Genomic DNA, 13,194 nt, shown 5'->3' with positions numbered 1-13,194 from the left:
CTTTCTTCAGCTGTCAATCAAATTGACTTGTTCGCCCCATTATAGTCTAAGTGATGACGTGTCAAAAGTTTATACAAATGACAGTAATGCTTTAAACAGTGTCTAAAGATAGTGTAATAGTGTGAAGGGGCCACAGAGGTGGTTGCCCCAGGAGCACAATTACTGAGGAGTATTGCATCTACCACCCCAGCCAGATGAGTGGGAGACCAAAAAATTTGCAGATCACTTATACATATATGTTTTAGTAAATACTAGTACTCCTTACCTACCTGTATATTGTATGTGCATTGTGCCATTCCTCTATTTTCTCCCGGAATAATATGAATAAATTGACAATAATAAATAGATCTTCATTTTGTTCCCCTAATCCTACACAGGGGGCTCCCTTTAGGAGAATGCAGACTGGCTTGTGATTTGCCCCCATTAGTAATTAGGTTTAGTGAACCTGTAATGGCGATTCATCAAAAAACTTATAGAAATGTGATCATTGAAGCTCCTTGCACCAGATAATTGTCATGATTGATCCATGGGCTTCTGATCTTACACAATAGTCCAGTTCTCTGAAGTTTATCTAGAATCTCTCTGTAACACATATATATACTTTATTATTTAAATGGCGACATCTTCTCCCTCCAGGCTGGTTTCCCTTGAAGAGCTGGATTGCAGTTTCAATGAGATTGAAGCTTTACCTTCCTCAATCGGGCAATTTTCTCAGATACGGACGTTTGCTGCTGATCATAACTTCTTAATACAGCTTCCCCCAGAGGTGCCATGACTGTTTTATTCATCATGCAATGTGTGAATTGCTTTAGAATCAATTTCAGTAGGACTGTAAGCGAGTAAAGCGTGACTTTCTAAAGGTTCCTAGCTTGCAGCGCTTCTTCACTTTTTCACAGATTAATCAGTTCTGTCTGGCAGGATTCTTAGTCTACCAGAACGGCGCCTGTAATTCTTAGTGACTGTTGATTGGTTAACACACATGACCTGTGACTTTACTAGTATAGGGTTTGCATTACCTATATAGAGGCAATCCTGCTTAACATGTTGGGTATGATTGGTGAAGACACCAGTTGTTGGCACCCCAGCAATCAAATATTCATAGCCTTAAAAAATATTTCATCAGTCTCCATGTCCGTGAAAACCCTCTTTAAATGCTAACTTTTTTCCAAAAAATTTTTAAAATTTTTTTAAATATATTTCTGCAGTGAGATTCTAATCACACACACATAAATGATTGCATATTGGACCTGCTGGATATGCCATCACTTTATGGGTCCGAGCTCTGGGACCACTGCTGGTTCTGAGAATAAAGGGACTTCGGCAAATTTTTATTAAAGTATTTTATTGCTCCTCAAAAGTTATACAAATCACCAATATACACTTATAATGGGAATTGCTTATAATGTGTTTTTTTTCCCTGCACTTACTACTGCATCAAGGCTTCACTTCCTGGATAAAATGGTGATGTCACGACCCGACTCCCAGAGCTGTGCGGGCTGTGGCTGCTGGAGAGGATGATGGCAGAGGGATGCTCAGTGACCCCCCAGTGCCCTGTGTCCCTCAGTGTCCCCCTGCCATCATCCTCTCCAGCAGCCACAGCCCGCACAGCTCTGGGAGTCGGGTCGTGACATCACCATTTTATCCAGGAAGTGAAGCCTTGATGCAGTAGTAAGTGCAGGGAAAAAAGCACTTTAAAAGCATCTCCCATAATAAGTGTATATTGGGGATTTGTATAACTTTTGGGCGGCAATACAATACTTTAATAAAAATTTTCTATTACTATTCTATATATACTGTGTGCAGGACAATGTGAGCCTACAGGGTCCCAGGATGTAAATCTGGTGCTGCTCTCTAGACATGTAGGCATTAGATGGTACATCTTGTGCCAAGACAACTATAAGGCTGGGTTTACACTACGTATATTTCAGTCAGTATTGTGGTCCTCATATTGCAACCAAAACCAGGAGTGGATTAAAAACACAGAAAAGATCTGTTCACACAATGTTGAAATTGAGTGGATGGCCGCCATTTAATGGCAAATATTTGCTGTTATTTTAAAACAACGGCTGTTATATTGAAATAATGGCCGTTATTTACTGTTATATGACGGCCATCCACTCAATATCAACATTGTGTGAACAGATCCTTTCTGTGTTTTAATCCACTCCTGGTTTTGGTTGCAATATGAGGACCACAATACTGACTGAAATATATATAGTGTGAACCCAGCCTAAAGTTTAAAAGTTCACATGTGTTCTGGTTGTTAATCCTGCCTTCACCAAGCCAGATCTTATTTCATATGCACTCTCTTCCATTTCTAGCAGACTGTGGTTCTTCTTACGGAAATGATTGTGTAAACTTCAGGGTTATTAAAGGGCCACACCGTGACCTTATTTTGCTGTGTCCTCCCTTTAAAGTGAACGCATCATTTATAAATAAACTAAATCTGTTATAGGAGTTGTTGTTTTTCTTACCCCGAAACATCGCCATTCTAGTCCATTGGCTGCGTCTGGTATTGCATCTTAGACTTAGTAACTTAAATGGGGATGGGGCTCTTATGCGGAACATAGCCCATGTGCTGCATGCAGTATTTCAGAGACTTATTATGTAATGAGAATGATAGATTGTGACAATATGCAATTTTTTTTTATTTTGCTAACTTAACAGATTGGAAACTGGAGAAATGCCACTGTGTTGTTCCTACATTCTAACAAATTGGAGTCTCTCCCAGAGGAAATGGGAGATATGCAGAAACTGAAGGTCATAAACTTGAGTGACAACAGGTGAGTGATGCACTTAGTGGATTAAGGGCGTATTTTCATATTGGTGATATGTTTATTCAATTAGCGTGCAGGTATCATTCATTTAGCATTAACTAGTGCTATTTTATCCCAATTGCACAATTCGTGGTGAATAGCCCTAATTAATAATGCTAATTAAACGCTATGTGTGAACATAGCCTTAGGTTTATAGTATGTCGTTTTTTAATCCAATTTCAACACTTTAGATGAGAAGTCTGGTTTTTCTTCAAATTGGTCCTCTATTTAGGATCCATTTCTGGCTTTGGCTTCAAAAACCTGAACATGGTGAACAGAATCTGGGAGGAAATTTACCAAGAACTTTTCACACAGACATAAAGCACCTTTACATTTACATTCATTATTTTTTTGGGGGGGGGTTATGCTGTAAAAACCAAGCTATACTTACCAGAAATCCAGGTCCAGTTTCCTGAAGGCAGCTTTTTAGTCTTGTGCTGGTTGAAAAAAGGAACTAAACACAGGAAGTCCCAGCCAGTACAGAGAGTCACAGCTCAATGTGTCTGTCAATCAAATGGCTGCCGTCTCTTTGAATGCAGATGGCCAGGACTTGCTGCATTTATTCTCTTTTTTTTCAACCAGCACAAGATTAAAAAGCCGCCTTCAGGAGACTGGACCTGGATACAAGTAAGTATAGCTTACAGGCAGTATATCATCCTTTGTTGATTTAGATTTTGAAAGTTATAACAACAGTCCTCATTTAAAGAGTTACTGAGGGCAGGGGGTGGTGTGAACATAATGAAGAAGTGATACTTACCTGTCCTGGTGCCCCCCCCCCCCCCCCACACACACAGCATCACCACTTACTGTCAGCCTCTGGTCTCCAGGATTTCCCAGTTTTCTGTGTCGTCACGACACCACAGAAACTACCATCTCAGCCTGTTAGTGACTGCAGGGGCGTATTGCGCAGTCACTGATTGGCACAGCGGGGCCCTGATGTCACAGGATTATGAGATACAGGAGACCAGTGGATGACAATGAGCAGTGATGCTGCGCAGTGGGGTCACTGGGACAGGTTAGTATCATCTCTTTATCATATTTCCCCCACCCCCTGCCTTCCCTGTTTGTTTTTTTTAAAGCTTTTTTCTGGAGTATCCCTTTAAGTGAAAGTACAATTGGATTCTTTTAGATATGGCTGAGCTTTACCAGCTAAGCACCATTTCAATGTCTGTGGCATTAAAGTTCATTCCAGAACACCAATCAAACCTGTCCATTAATGTATACACAGGAAATACATACAGACATGAAGCACCTTAAATATTTATCATACCACACAGTCTGTTACCCTGTTCCCCTAGGTGCTCTTCTACATCCTCATTCCTATAGCACATGCTGCACTATGTATTTACTGCAAGTAGGTGAAAATATATAAAGGGGATTTTCTCATCAAGACAACCCCTCAAGGGCACAAAGACATCATAAAGAAGAGTCCTCAGCAGCACATTTATAGTCACAGCTACTGTTTAAAAGTAGTTTTTGAAGGTGCCACCCAGTATATAATACTACATTTTCCCTGCATCGGTTGGTGGAGGGGAAGGGTATGATCATCAGAGTGGGAAGACCTAGATTTTTCAATGACATTTACTGTGCAGAGCAGAAAAGGTTTTCTATGGGGATTTGCTACTGCTCTGGACAGTTCCTGACATGGACAGAGGTGGCAGCAGAGAGCAATGTGTCACAATGGAAAGAGTACACCACTTCCTGCAGGACATACAGCTGCTGATAAGTACTAGAAGGCTTGAGTTTTTTTTAGAAGTAATTTACAAATCTATATAAACCTACAATTTGTTTTCCCTGGAGTTCCCCTTTAATGATCTCATACAACAGGGATCGTCCACTATATGTATAAATGTATTGGTAGTACAGTAATTGTTTAAGTAATATGCTTGAACCCTGATCTGTTCACCACATAACTGTTACCACAAAAATAAATCTTTGTCAACTTTATCCATTTTTCTTTTATCCACAGACTAAAGAATTTGCCCTTTAGTTTCACCAGACTGCAGCAACTCACAGCAATGTGGCTGTCAGATAATCAGGTGGGAATTACACTTTCCCTGGCATTGACCTTTTCCCTCTATGCTTTCTGTGTGTCCCCGGTGTCTAATGAAATCTAGAGCGTCACAGCTAAATGACAGGGCCCTGCGAGAGGGAGAGCTGTGTGGAGAGGAGGGTTATTTGGAATGCATTGTGTGCGATGACAGTAGGAGGTTATGCACTTTTGCACATGAGAGCACAATCGCGTGTTTGTTCTCGATACATTGTGTTCTCTCAAAAACCATTTTCTTTGCCGTAATGAAAGATTTATTAATGCATTCACACCTTCCAAATAATTACATAACATGGACAGGTCCGGGCCCCCATCCGGGGTGTTAACTGAGCCTGATGTTAATAATTATTAAAAGGGATTTGCTTGCATGGTGGAACTAATAGATCGAATGCAGTACAGACCTACTGTACTGTACATTGGACCTCGTGAGCAAGACATTTGTCACAGTGTTCTGAACACTCTGCTTAGAAGTAGTGTTTTATGGTGGCACACCATGTTCTCTTATGCTCTGTTGTCAGAAACCCTGATGCAGTGCCACTACAGACACCACCTGCCATTGACATATACTGTTGCCTTATAATAATGTGTGCACCAAATCAGTTCTGTTATCCTATATTTTTAAAGTGCAAATGTTATTAGAAACAACTTTGCATAAATAGTACAAGTGAAAGTTAGAAACGCTATAAAATATCTTATCAGAGAAAACTGCTTTCTTCTCCACTTAAAGGCTTAATTTTCAATTCCTATTGGTTCATCATTAAAAGACTGATCTCAGTAATTGGTGTCCAGTGCTGATCCCTCTCAAGGCTCTGTCAGTCACTACCGGATCAATGGCTTTCACTTTATTATTGGTGGCTGCACATCCCATTTACAGAGGATGTTGTGCAGCCGATACATTAATTTTATTGGTCGCACAGAAGATCCAGTCAGCTGGCAAAAGAGCATTTGCTTGTTCATCAGCCAGTCCCTGGCCCTTTTACACAAGCTTCCTATAAGGGCCTATAAGTGAAGATATGTTTTCACCTTCACTGAGATCAGGTTACTCTGCCCATAGATGTAGAGAGGGTTGGGTTTGGGGGAGGGGGTTAGGTGCAGGGAGAAATACAGGCAGAGACTCTGACAGAAAGTGCTAAATGAAAGTTTAGACTGCTCTATAATGTCTTCCATGCTGCTGCACCTTCTTAGAGTTTACTACATAGAGAGGTATGTAGTGTACGGGGGCAATTATAAAGGCTGGTATTGATTCCCTATCGAGCTGAGTTCAGGGAAAGCTGACATATAGATGAGGTCTACAGGGGAATAAACAAGTCAAATAATGGCCAGAAATTGTTGTAATACTCATGTACATGCAGGATAGCTTAAAAGTTACATGCAATACTGGCATAATAAAAGACATAATAATTCTTATAAGCTGTATTATTTGCGTCTCTATGTTTGGTTTAGGCTGGATTCAGCAATGCTGCCAGTATTCACATTGCAAAACCACAACAGCTTGTGATAAACTACCGCGGCATGTGAACCCAGCCTGACAAAGCTATCTGTAATGTCTGTAAAAGAGCGCAGATGTCTGTGTAATGTTTGCAATCATAATGCAATTAATTTACTGACCGAGCGCGCTAACTAGAGCCCCTCCGAGAGAGAAGGTAGAACCATAGGACTTGACCTCCATCTTTTTTGGCAGCCTTAGCTACTGCTGTAATGATTACTTATTATTGTGGGTAAGGTCTTGACCAATTTTGTTCATTTTCAGTCCAAGCCCCTCATCCCACTGCAAAAGGAGAGTGACCCGGACACACAGAAGACCGTCTTAACTAACTATATGTTCCCACAACAGCCAAGGACTGATGACAGTAAGGAGTGGTTTTCTTTCAGCTTGCATAATATTATTATCACAGTCTCTACATTTAGAGACCAAAGTAATTCCATATTTTTTTGTTACGGGTTAGGTTTTTTTAAATTCAGAAATGGATTTGTATGGAATATACACTCACCGGCCACTTTATTAGGTACACCTGTCCAACTGCACGTTACCACTTAATTTGTAATCAGCCAATCACATGGCGGCAACTCAGTGCATTTAAGCATGTAGACATGGTCAAGACAATCTCCTGCAGTTCAAACCGAGCATCAGTATGGGGAAGAAAGGTGATTTGAGTGCATTTCAACGTGGCATGGTTGTTGGTGCCAGAAGGGCTGGTCTGAGTATTTCAGAAACTGCTGATCTACTGGGATTTTCACGCACAACCATCTCTAGGGTTTACAGAGAATGGTCCGAAAAAGAAAAAACATCCAGTGAGCGGCAGTTCTGTGGGCGGAAATGCCTTGTTGATGCCAGAGGTCAGAGAAGAATGGGCAGACTGGTTTGAGCTGATAGAAAGGCAACAGTGACTCAAATAGCCAACCGTTACAACCAAGGTAGGCAGAAGAACATCTCTGAACGCACAGTACGTCTAACTTTGAGGCAGATGGGCTACAGCAGCAGAAGACCACACCGGGTGCCACTCCTTTCAGCTAAGAACAGGAAACTGAGGCTACAATTTGCACAAGCTCATCGAAATTGGACAGTAGAAGATTGGAAAAACGTTGCCTGGTCTGATGAGTCTCGATTTTTGCTGCGACATTCGGATGGTAGGGTCAGAATTTGGCGTCAACAACATGAAAGCATGGATCCATCCTGCCTTGTATCAACGGTTCAGGCTGGTGGTGGTGGTGTCATGGTGTGGGGAATATTTTCTTGGCACTCTTTGAGCCCCTTGGTACCAATTGAGCATCGTTGCAATGCCACAGCCTACCTGAGTATTGTTGCTGACCATGTCCATCCCTTTATGACCACAATGTACCCAACATCTGATGGCTACTTTCATCAGGATAATGCCCCATGTCATAAAGCTAGAATCATCTCAGACTGGTTTCTTGAACATGACAATGAGTTCACTGTACTCAAATGGCCTCCACAGTCACCAGATCTCAATCCAATAGAGCATCTTTGGGATGTGGTGGAACGGGAGATTCGCATCATGGATGTGCAGCCGACAAATCTGCGGCAACTGTGTGATGCCATCATGTCAATATGGACCAAAATCTCTGAGGATTGCTTCCAGCACCTTGTTGTATCTATGCCACGAAGAATTGAGGCAGTTCTGAAGGCAAAAGGGGGTCCAACCCGTTACTAGCATGGTGTGCCTAATAAAGTGGCCGGTGAGTGTATATCCACTAAGAACTTTTTATTAGGTCTTTTGGTAGAAAAACATATCTACCTGCTGGGTTCTCCAGTGAGCTGCTTTTAAGGGAAGTTGTCATCACTTTCATGCTGCTTTGAACTTCAGGTCATTAGGGTGGTCCCTGGCAGCTTCTCCATTCCCAAATGGCCTTGATTGATAGCTCTTTCCCCTTTTGGGTTGAGGAAGAGAATGGTCAATCAAGGATGGAGGACAGGTAGAAGCCACCACAGCCCTATTGGTTCAGGCAGCATGAAAATGATGACAAATAAAACTGGGCTTCCCTCCATATGGATGGAGGAAACATATCCGGGTGAATACCATGTCAGATAGGATCTGGTATTGTTTTTATTACTAGAAAATTGCCAAAACTTTTGGGTAAAGTCACTTTTCTCATCAATCTTAAATGGGCACTGTCATGAAAAAAACCTTTTGACATGTCACAAAGACATATCTGAAGTTTTGATTGGTCAGGGTTTGAATGTTCAGACCACGATTGATCAGGGGAACAAGCGCGTTCCCTCCCGGCTCTGTGTCACTTGACTTACAGTGCATGGACTTCCAGTGTAAGTCTTTTGGGTGCATCTAGGTTGGAGACGGGGGGAAACTGGGAGAGGATTGTGCAACAGATTGATCTTCACAATGCTCATTCTACTGCTGGATCAAGATTTGAACACTGAGACCGATAAATTGTTTTACAATCCAATATCCCAATAATCAGAAAAGTGCACGCCTCACCGGTCTGGGCCGCCGGTCCGTATACAATATTCCAAGAGTCAAGACAGCACTTCAGGTGAATATGACTTACATATACATATCTTGGTGTGAATAAAGTCCCATTCAAGTGCTATCTTGTCTCTTGGGATAAAAACTTGTCAAAAGTTTTTTTTTTTTTATAACTGGTACTCTTTAAGCTCCAACCATATTTCTAAACACAAGGTAGCATAAATATGTATTACATTTTTAAAAAATTACATTATTATCAATGTCTCTGATGGCAGCTGCACGGCTGATCTATGTGGCTATTGTTCCATGGGCTGGACCCTTCCTTCTCGCAGTCTCCTGGATATAGTCCATGCTGGAGCATTGTGCTTTGTGCTGGGATAACAACCTGCAGCATTTGATCTCCTTGCCGCCACTGAAAGGAATGCTAGATGTTTACCCAGCAGATTAATCATTCTCCACCAGATGGACAAAAGGCGATGGAGAGAGCGGCCGTCTCTTTTATCGTCTGTATTTTGACTTCTGCACAGAACAGGTGCACAGTTTCCCCGCACACTGCACTACTGTATATTTATACAACTGATGATTATTTTTGTCTAACAGGAATTTAGGGAATTTACTATTATTACATATGTTTTCTGCCTCCTTGTGACTGTAGTCATGGATGGTAACTCAACCTTAAAATGTATATTTTTTTGGATGAGTAAGGGTCACAACTCACAATATTTGCCATGTTCACTTGCCATCCAGCGTGGAGGCTCCAGATAAAAAAAAAACTTGTCTAGTGTTTTCTGATCTAGCGCAAACATGGTGGACAGCAGCTGTGTTTGGTGGTAAATAAGTTTTTGTGTTGTCACACAGTTATCTTCTCTTCGGACAATGAGAGCTTTAACCCGTCCTTGTGGGAGGAGCAGAGGAAGCAACGTGCCCAGGTCGCCTTTGAGTGTGATGATGACAAGGATGAGCGGGAAGTTCCAGCCCGGGTCAGTATGCCCCAACATTACCTTGTGGAGAGAGCCATGCCTTGTCCATTTTATTGTATTTAATACAAGTCAGATATGTATATGACAGCTAGCTATGCAGACTTGTTTTTTATGATGTTTAGTCCTAAAACAAGAGGTAATATATAGTGTTTACACCAAATATTACGCTTCGAGAAGCAAAAGATACAGAACTCAGGTCCAACCTTGACATAAGTGGTGCAGTCCGGATACGCAGGAATTTGGTCAGATCCGGAGAACCCGGATTGCGCAGGATCAGCGGAACACTATTGTCAGGGTGGAATGATGTCTGTGTTAAAGATATAAAGCAATCACTAGTCTGTCTATCATACAACACTGCTAACAAATGAAGCTCTATGAAGATTAGAATTAACCTGCTTTTAAGGCTATATCTAAGGTTATGTTGACACTGGCGTTATTTTCTGTCCTTTGGGTTTTTCTGTATTTTTTGCCAATAAGAATAGTGCCATCTGCAGCACAGTTCTTACCTTTGAAAATACCCGGCCGTTCATAAAAAATTTAAATGGGATAGTTAAGGATTCATTGATATCTGTTCATTAAGGACCCCAGCGGTGTTGTTTCAGCTCCAGAAGCCATGATAATAGCGTGAACGGAGCCTTAGAAGGGTCAGTCATTCATATTCAGTCACTTGTGATGAATAGTTTTCAAGCAGCAGAGAGCACTGTGTCAGACTGGAAAGAATACACCCCTTCCTGCTGGACATACAGCAGCTGATAAGTACTGGAAGACTTCTTAAATAGAAGTAATTTAACAATCTGTATTTTTTCTCTGGAGTACCCCGTCATCATAATATGTTTAGCATCTAGTCTGTAGAGGTCTGTGCCGCCATATGTTGCTTGACTGGAGGCCATAGCTTGGAAATATTCTACATGTGAAGCTGTGTTTCTAGTGGAGATTGGACACCTACTGTTTCATATAGAGGCATATAAAAAATAGTTGCATGAGGTGTTGCATGCTGCATAGGTAAAGTAAGACCCCATCCACTACTTTGAGTTTTCCATCACAATCCATACATAACAGTGTTTTCCCATTTAGCACCTCTATCCTCAGTTTTGTTTTAGACCTTGTATACACTCATAATACTGATGCAGAATACTATTTTGTTTTATTCATTTCAGGAAGGAAATCTGAAGAGATATCCAACACCGTACCCCGATGAGCTGAAAAACATGGTGAAAACCGTACAAACCATAGTGCATCGGTTAAAGGATGAAGAGAAGGCCGAGGAAGCCAATAAAGAAATGAAGCAAAACGAAGCCCAACAACAGCAGACGAAAGACACAGGAGTAAAGGTGGAGCATCCCTGCTATAAGCATTCATCATGTGCAAGGCAAAATTGTGGAACTCTTCAGGTTCGGCAACATTCTTTGAACCTGAATGCTGAGCATTTGACTCCCTGTGTCTGAAGAAGATGCATACCACCTTAGGGAGTCCTGGAAAACATGAATACAACCATAGGCTATGTTCACAAAATGTAAGCTACCTGCTAATCAGTGTGGAACTTAAGTCTTGTTGAAGGAATCCCGGCCGGAGTGTATACACATAGTATACGCTCTGGCCGGGATCCCTAGCGGCGCCACAAGAAACTGACATGTCCGTTTTCTGCGGCCGCAGAAAACCCTGTCAGCTCACACAATGGAGCGTGCGTGTCCAGCTGTACGCTCCATTGTGAGCAGCGGGGAATTTGGATGCGCCCGCACCTGAATTCAGCGACGCTAAAGATCATCTTTAGATCTTTTCTAAGACCGGCCGTTCCATGACCGGGCCGGATCACAGAATGGCCGCTCTCTTACAAAATGTGAACATAGCCATAGGCTGTATCCATGAATGAATAGCGGCCACAGAAAACCCTGTCAGTTCACACAATGGAGCGTGCAGGTCTGGCCGCACGCTCCGTTGTGAGCAGCGGGGAATTTGGATGCGCCCGCATCCGAATTCAGTGGCGCTAAAGATCATCTTTAGATCCTTTTCTAAGACCGGACGTTCCATGACCAGGCTGGATCACGGAATGGCCGCTCTCTTACAAAATGTGAACATAGCCATATGCTGTATCCATTTTTTCTTGGCAGCCCTAGGGCTGCATCCAACTTCTCCAGACACAGGAGTCAAATGCTGAGCATTCAGGTTTGAAGAATGTTGCCGAACCTGAACAGTTCCACAAGTTCACTTAACACTAGTCCTAACTAAACTCCGAATCACTTGTGTTTCTTGATGATTTATGGTCATGAAATGTTTTTTTCCCATTTTGTTTTTTTTCTAGGTTACAGAACATGCTCTGGCCAAAAGTGATACAGAAGAAAAAGAAAATAGCATTGCGGGGAACTGCATTCAAAAACCTAATGAACCAGAACCTCAGAACAACACGGCCAACCCACAGCCAACGGATCTCACGAAAAACCTTTGGAATGCAAAAACTGCTGTCAACCATGACGAGACGCTAGAGGTATGCGTACTGTGATGGGCACGACTGACATGAGGAGTCAGCCGCTCTAACTAATACCATACCATCAGCGTCTGCTATAAATCATGGCTCTTACACTATGTACCATGTGTCATTATATACAGTATATATCACTATATGTAGTATATTGTCAGCCCAGATTACTGCCCTAAGGCTATAGCTTTCACTACAGAGCAGTAAACAATTCCTTATGTATGTGATAGTGAAAGCTCTCCAGCATTCCAGTTATAACTCAGTTAATAGCCTTGTACATATATGTAGGGTGATTCTGATTTAAAAGTGGAGAGATCATAAGGAAAAGGTAGTAATCCAGCATTTCCTCCATTTAAAAGTCAATGCTTTGTACCAGGGGTAGGGAACCTTGGCTCTCCAGCTGTTTCAAAACTACAACTCCCATCATGCCTGGATAGCCAAAGCTAAAGCTTTGGCTGTCCAGGCATGATGGGAGTTGTAGTTTTGCAACAGCTGGAGGGCCAAGGTTCCCTACCCCTGTTTTATACTATAACATGCGTCAGTCTGAAAGCATGCAAAAAAGTCTGCCGTAAAGTGCTATGTACTATGGACCGAAACGTGTTTTTAGATGTAGAATAAAGTATTGGCTTTTAACTGAGGAAGTACTGGATTATAACTTTAGTAGATTTAATCCATTGTCATTTAACAGGAATTACACCATGTTAAAAACGCTCACTATTTCGTAACCAATTGTGTAAAAGTCCACAGGATGATCGCTCAGCCATGAGTCACCGACTTTACCTATATTACTAGGGAATAATGAAATATGTGATTACCTCTAACACAGGCTCATTGTAATGCTCTTTGAACTTGCCTTTCATCCGGATTGACTGAGCATGCAGCGTGCCTGAGGGCCCCGGCGTCACATTACAACTAATTCTCATCAAAGGAG

The 13,194-nt window shown here is 41.9% G+C and overlaps 1 protein-coding gene across 3 annotated transcripts in view; it reads left to right on the top strand.

Moving 5' to 3' along the window:
- Positions 1-13,194, top strand: part of ERBIN (erbb2 interacting protein) — a 178,444-nt gene that overhangs the window by 138,298 nt on the left and 26,952 nt on the right. For all 3 annotated transcript variants that reach the window (XM_069963001.1, XM_069962999.1, XM_069963000.1), the window contains exons 13-19: positions 637-766; positions 2,668-2,783; positions 4,786-4,855; positions 6,617-6,716; positions 9,669-9,790; positions 10,948-11,121; positions 12,090-12,272. In XM_069963001.1, the coding sequence (XP_069819102.1) occupies positions 637-766; positions 2,668-2,783; positions 4,786-4,855; positions 6,617-6,716; positions 9,669-9,790; positions 10,948-11,121; positions 12,090-12,272 (895 nt within the window). The remainder of the gene's footprint in view (positions 1-636; positions 767-2,667; positions 2,784-4,785; positions 4,856-6,616; positions 6,717-9,668; positions 9,791-10,947; positions 11,122-12,089; positions 12,273-13,194) is intronic.

Source organism: Dendropsophus ebraccatus, chromosome 3 (assembly GCF_027789765.1).
Source record: "Dendropsophus ebraccatus isolate aDenEbr1 chromosome 3, aDenEbr1.pat, whole genome shotgun sequence".
Taxonomy (NCBI): Eukaryota; Metazoa; Chordata; class Amphibia; order Anura; family Hylidae; genus Dendropsophus; species Dendropsophus ebraccatus.
Note: the sequence above shows the minus strand (reverse complement) of the source record. Positions and strands in the feature narration are given on the sequence as shown.